The 6,860-nt window shown below is 52.4% G+C and overlaps 1 protein-coding gene across 18 annotated transcripts in view; it reads right to left on the bottom strand.

Moving 5' to 3' along the window:
- The window catches only part of Nrxn2 (neurexin 2), a 115,424-nt gene that overhangs the window by 85,468 nt on the left and 23,096 nt on the right, over window positions 1-6,860 (bottom strand). For all 18 annotated transcript variants that reach the window (XM_031389441.1, XM_031389455.1, XM_031389451.1 and 15 more), the window contains exon 3: window positions 4,172-4,189. In XM_031389441.1, the coding sequence (XP_031245301.1) occupies window positions 4,172-4,189 (18 nt within the window). The remainder of the gene's footprint in view (window positions 1-4,171; window positions 4,190-6,860) is intronic.

Raw genomic sequence — 6,860 nt, 5'->3', positions numbered from 1 at the left:
AAAAAAAAAAAACGGTCAACGAGAAAAAAACAATTCGGATGGAGGAGAAAATAAAACACAACACAAAAATCAAAGCCACCTGGAGAGAAAGAGAGTGTCCTGTTAGAGTGGGACTGAGTGGGCAAGGGGACTCCAACCAACACACACACACACACACACACACACACCACACATACACAAACACCACACACATGCACACACACACCACGTGCACTCGCACACACGCACGCACATGCACACATGCATGCACACGCACACACACCAGGGGTCTGCATGACCTTGGGGAACAGTGGGTAGTAGAGAAACTTGGGCCTTAAAGGAAACCTCCACACTGGGACTTTGAAAAGCCTCCTCTACTGCCCTAACTCTTCCCACTGCCCATTCCAGCCACACATGGAGAGAGCAGGTTCCAAAAGAAAACCTGATTGTCTCTGGGGAACCAAGGAAGCTGGAAGAAGTAAACTGAGTCTATGGAAACCCTGGAGCAAAAGATGGTGTGATTCTTTCAGAATCTCGAATCTAGAAGCTGTGCCTTTGGACAGCCAAGACCGCTGGGCAGGAGGCCAAGCACTCTGAAAGATCCAAACCCTTCATGCCTAAATGACCCTATGGGTCCCCTTTCCCTGGCCAGGCCCTTGCTAAGGACAATTTGGCCCAGTGAGCAAGCCCCGGCAACCCTAATCTAAGGTGACCCTCCTTAACCTGAGTCATTCCAGAATGACCCACACCAGAACCCCAGACCCCAGAGAGGCTGACACCACCAGACCAGCAACAGATCTGACTCCCCTGGACTCCGCGAGATGACCAACTAGCCCCTCCATACATACCCCTGCTCCCTGCCCAACCACAGCCGACCTCCCTGATGTGGGGTCTGGCCAAAAGGCGTGGGAACGGTCTGCTGTCAGGAAAACCATCCCAGCTCCTGTGGCATGAGATGTTAGTCCTTAGGATGGAAACTGAAGCCACTATGGAGACTAAAGAGCTGCAAGTATCTCTGGGGCACAGAGAGGACCAGGGATAGCCAGTGCCCGGGAGGCAATGAGGAGGCTGAGGAGGCTGGGAAGGGCTTGGGCCCTGGGGAAGACAGCCACAGGGCTCCTAGCAGCTTCCTCTCTGTCTCCATTGGTGTCTTGTTCCTTTATCTCACCTCTAGGTTGGAGGCTAGCTTGAGGGAGGAGGCCACAGCAACTGGGGCAGCATCAGGACAACACAGTTCTCAGACACAGGGTTTATTCAAAGCACTGGGAGGGCCTCCAGCTCTTAGGCTGTCTTTTTTACTCCTTGCTTCACATAGTCCCTACTCTGCCACTCTCTCTCAGCCTACAAAATTCCAGCACCTCCTTCTAAAACTCAGGCCCCAGGCCCTGAACCCTCCTCCCACTCTTGCCTGTCAGCAGCAGCCTTGCCCTGAGGCCCTACTCTTAGAAATCCAGGCTTCTGTTGCCCTCAGTCCAGTGTGCAAGGGCCCATGGATTCAGTTTCTTGTCCTCTGCCCCACCACCGCCTACAGACCTTTAGGCCTGACTCCTGCTGGGGGAAGCCACATAGCTACCCTCAAGACCCTTCTGCTGCCCAGCTCTCTGCCAGCCTCATTAGCATGCGGCACTCTCCCTCTGTCACCAAGGCAACCAGCTGCTCAGCTCCCTCAGGCGTGACAGCACCAGCCATCTTGGTGAGGGGAGACCCGTTCCCTTCCTGTCTACTCCTGGCTCATCCTCAGATGACCAGATGACGGAGAGATCCCTCCTTACATCCTGTCTCCTCGCTCACCCCAGTTATAGCTTGCTCTTTGTACCCTGGCCCCAGTACCCCTGGGGTGCTCTCTCCCCCACCTGTGGCATCCTGCCCCTCCTTCCACTCCTCTTACAGGCTGGCAGTGATGGATGGCAATGCCAAAGGCCCTCCCTCGGGTATTCTATTTGGCTAATCTGGGTCTCCTCTCCCTGCTCTGAAGAGACTAAGGAAAAAGAGGAGGTGCTCAGGGCACTGCACAGTAGGGTGCCTGGGTTCCTGGAGGAAGACAGGCCTTAGGCCCAGCATCCCAGTATGAAAGGACAGAGAAGGGGAGGCACAGGGGACCCCCAAGGGATCTGAAGAGAGACCTCAGGAAGGTTCAGCTGAGCCTGTGTCCTCACTTGCAGTCTCACCCCTGACTTGTACCCAGCCCCCAGGATGACAGCCATGGAAAGAAAAAGACGACAAAATTAAGAGACACGAACAGGCATGCACATGGACACACAGAAGGATCACATTCCTACCTATGTACACACACACACACACACACACACACACACACACACACACGCACACACACACCACATCCCATATATACCCTGCACTATTGCTGATGTTCAGGCCCACATCCACACCAGCAGGTTATCAGGGTACCCACACAGAGCTCATTCCCTTGTCTCTAAAGCTGACCTTCCCTTGATCTTCTCACCCCCTTCTTCTCCCTGCTCCAAGCTCCTTCTCTACAGCCTCTGCCCTTCCCTCTCAGACAGGCCTTCCCCGCTATGCTCTTCTCCTTTCTCCTCTCTCTCCTCCCCCCACTCTCCCCTCCACCCCCATCTTTTTTTAATCCCACCACTTGCTCCTCTCCCTGTCTCTGTGTTCCCTCCTCCTTCCTCCCAAACCTCTCCTCTCCCCTGCTTTTTCTCTGTCCCTCCATCCATCTCTCCCTTTGTTCCAGAGGAGACATCAAGAGCAAGTTAAAGTCACTAAATCTTATCTCCAACCCTCAGAAGGCTGAGTCCACCCAGACACACAGGCTCTCTCCTTCTCTCATACAGACCTAGGTAAACAGTGACACACAGAGATGCAAACACAGATGCAGGCACACAAACCTCTGATGGCTCCTCCAGAGACACATGGACACACGCCACTCCATGGACCAAACAATAAGCTGGTGCCCAGCACGCTTACACAGACAGCCAAGCCACGCGAATACGTGCACACACAAAAACACACAGATACAGACACAGGGGCTGGCCTGCTGAGGCCAGGGCACCCGAGGAGACCCAAAGAGAAGAAACACAGACAAGGTAAGCTGAGGATACCACGAGGAAAACTGGTTCCCCTCGTACCCAGACCTACAGCCCTGGCACTGCCTGCCCTTCCCAGGATTCACGCATCCTTGGTGTCTCTGTGCTCTTCTGAGTGCATCCTACCCACTACCTGCCCAGGACAGGGGACCGAGGAGCAGGATGATAACCTGGATATGGCCTTCCCTCATAATCACTTAGCCAACTTCACTGTGATGACCTGTAAGATCGACCGTAATCCAGCCTCCAAGTGTAGACCACCCTAGCCTCACTCTTAGTCCACCCCAAAGGAGGAAAAGAAATAAAGGGGAAAGCAAACATAAAGAGAAAGTTTCTAAGGACGACAGAACCCAGAGCATCTGGGGAAGGACAGGGACAGAGAGAGGTCCACAGACAGAGCCCTGAGGAAAGAGAGGCAAAGACAATGACAAGAGAGAGAGAGAGAGAGAGAGAGAGAGAGAGAGAGAGAGAGAACGGAGGACAGAGATCCGAGAGAAGCCCACTGCCACCCTTGTCATGGGCTGGGTTGAATGAAGAAGCTGACCTCTTTCTCAAGCCATGGGCGTCTTTAGCAGAGTAGATCTGGCCCTGCCCACACACCCCAACCACGGGACAGACCCACCCTGCCTGTACTCTCGACCACACTCCCACTGACCTTCAGCAGCACGAATTCTCTACAGCACAGGCTGCAGGCCCGCAGCCAACCCTGACACCCCCTACTCTCTTTACATGGCCACCATACACTTCCTAAACTGGGCCAAACCGTGTCTACCTACTCACTTCTGGGAGCTTCCAACGGTACCAGCTATGTCCCCTCCCCCCGACCCCCACTCCCAGCCCCCACTCATCATCTCTTCCCAGAGAACCTCTTCCCTTTGCTGCAAGGCAGAAAGCTGGGAGCAGCAAAGGCTAAGGAGGGCCTGCCCTCTACCCAGCAGCTTCCCCGAGTCAATGAGCAAAGGCCCAGGGAGAGGCAGTCCAATGGAGAAGACCCCAGACTTCCTTCCCCCTGGCCACCCCGCAAACATGGGCAGGCAGGGAGCTGTTGCATGGCCAACAACACCCCCTTCAAATGGACCCCACAGGGAAATATGCATTACCCTAATGATCAAGGAGACTCCACTCACCTTCCATGGGGTGTTCCTCTAAAGCCAGCCAAGTTCAGAGAAGGGAGCAGAGAGAGAAGAGAAAGGAGACCCATTAGCAAATGTGCTTTAAGGACCAAGGGGTTCCAGGTCCCCAAGCCCACCAAGGCCCTGGCATGAATAACCCAAACTAGAAGCCCCAAATTTCAGGGAACAGCTTTGCCTCGGATTGGGCAGTGACCACACTGTCCCCTGAATGGGTCCTCCCAAATCAGCAAGTACAGGAAGGCTGGGAGGAACCTCTACATTTTGCATCAGATCCTATTATACTAGGAAACTGAGGCCCAGAGCAGAGACATGGCAACCCAAGATCACAGGGAGACAGGAAGCAGGCTGCAAGCAGGCTGCAAGCAGGGCAATGAGCAGCCAGCCGCCAGCCGCCAGCCGCTGAGCCGGGCTTCCCTACTCCCTGAGGCAGGCTCCTCTCTTGCATTCATTCCACTGTAGCTCAGAGACAGATGGGGACATGCTCACACCAGAGACTGTCTTACTGAGCTTTCCGAGACACACGCTCAGTGACACACTGACACACATAAGCACTGAACGACTTGCTCTTGCATTTAACTCTCATACAAATCACACGTACAGTGTTCCAGTCAAGGATCTGACCATCCTATAGCCCACTACCCACCCAGGGGGGAAAAAGGCATCCACGTCGAGTCAGAACATAGTTCTGTGGCATGAGCTAGGCCCTAGGTCTGATCCAAGAAAACCCTTGGATCAGATTCTGCCCCAAACTTCCCAACTAAGGCACTCAACCTCTCCGTACCCCGACTACACAGATGAAAGGGTGAACTGGCTGCCTCTATGAGCAAGAGGAATGTCTTCATTCTGCTTGGCTTTTTTATTTGTTTTCTTTTTTGGAGAGTATTTCACAGTCTTATTCTCTATCCAAGTTGGCCTGGAACTAATTCTGAGGTCTTGAGCCTCTAACTGAAGGCTAGCCTCCTGCCTCCATAGTGCTGGGATTACAGGCATGCACTACTACGCTCAGCTTTAAGCACTCCTGGGGACTAAATTCAAAGCTTTGTGTATGCTAAACATGTATTCTACCAATTGAGCTGCATCCTCAAACTCCACATTGTGTTTGCTTATTTATTTATTTGTTTGCTTGTTTCAAAATACTGAGCAGGTCAGGTTGGCCTCGAACTCATTATGTAGCCAAGGTTGACCCTAATGTCTTAATCCTTCTGCTTCCACCTCCCAAATCAGCTAAAATGTCCTCTAAATGGTTGGATGAAGCAAAGTGTCTCCAGGTGGATGGTTCAGTCAAAATCAAAGGACCACACTGAGGACTTCCAGGTTGTGCCACACCCTACGGGCCATCAGCCTCACCTAATTAGGGCCTGGACCTTGGAACACATCTGACGGGTAGAGAGAGAAGGTGGGTGTGAGCAGTCCCTTCAGCTAAGCCACAGCTCCTCAAGCAGGCTTTGCTGTGGCCTGCTTTGTAAGAGCGCCAAGGCGCTCCCAGTTTTAATCATGTCACCTATCCACTGACTGAGAGGATGTCAGACGGAGCCAAAGGCAGAAGAGAGAAATTCCACATCCTACAAGCACACAAACACTCAAGGAAAGACACATATGCAGATCCCGAGAGAGAGGCAAATTCACACACTTGCATACACGCTCTCCTCCCTCCTGTGAGCACATTCTGTGGGATTTGTTCTTGGAGAGGGACATTATACTGCAAAACCAAATACACTGTTTATCGTACGTCATCCCACACTGTGACACACATGCGGAGACTGAGTGCAAGCACCAACACCTGCCTAGCAGCCTAATGGCATTCCTGAGGCACCCACCCCTGCCCCCACACACCCCCAGTCAACACAGCCGTCATGCCACCTACCCATCTCTTTGTCCACCCACAAGCTTCCATGTTCAAATACACGCCACCATACACCACAGAGAGGCTCTGGCCTGACGGGTACACAGCCAATGTTGTATAGAACCATGATTCCTCTAAAGTTACTGAGCCTCATCACAACTCTGAGGGAGTTGTCCAGTTGAAGTGACCCCTGGGTACTCTGAGGACGGCCAAGCTGGAACTCTTGGGTCCTAGCATGTTAAGGCCCTAGCCAGTCCCAAGCCGCTACCACCTGTACAAATGAATCGCTTTGATTTCAAGATTGTTCCATACAGCAGATAGTTCAAAAAGTATTTCCAGGCTGGAAAGATTGTGATTAAGAAAGCTTCCTGCTCTTCCAGAGGACCACAGGTGGGTTTCCAGAGCCTACTTGAACAGTTCGCCATCACCTATAACTCCAGCTGCAAAGCGATCAGATTCCTCTGGCCTCCTGCATTCATGTACACAGACACATACTGTGGCACATAATATAATTTTTTTAACGGGTTGGGGAGATGAACAAGTGGCTAGGAGTGCTTACAGAAGACTCGGGTTTGGTTCTCAGCATTCCCATGGTGATGGCTCACAACCACCTATAAGCTCCAGTTCCAAGGGGTCTGATGGTCTTCTCTGACCTCTGCTGACACTGCAGCATGTGGTACAAACACCTGTCCTCAGGAACATGCATATACACTTATAAAATAAGTATTTTTAAAAGAATAATTTTAAAGCTGGGCGTGGTGGCGCACGCCTCTAATCCCAGCACTTGGGAGGTAGAGGCAGGCGGATTTCTGAGTTTGAGGCCAGCCTGGTCTACAGAGT

The sequence above is a fragment of the Mastomys coucha genome, unplaced genomic scaffold (assembly GCF_008632895.1).
Source record: "Mastomys coucha isolate ucsf_1 unplaced genomic scaffold, UCSF_Mcou_1 pScaffold21, whole genome shotgun sequence".
Taxonomy (NCBI): Eukaryota; Metazoa; Chordata; class Mammalia; order Rodentia; family Muridae; genus Mastomys; species Mastomys coucha.
Note: the sequence above shows the minus strand (reverse complement) of the source record. Positions and strands in the feature narration are given on the sequence as shown.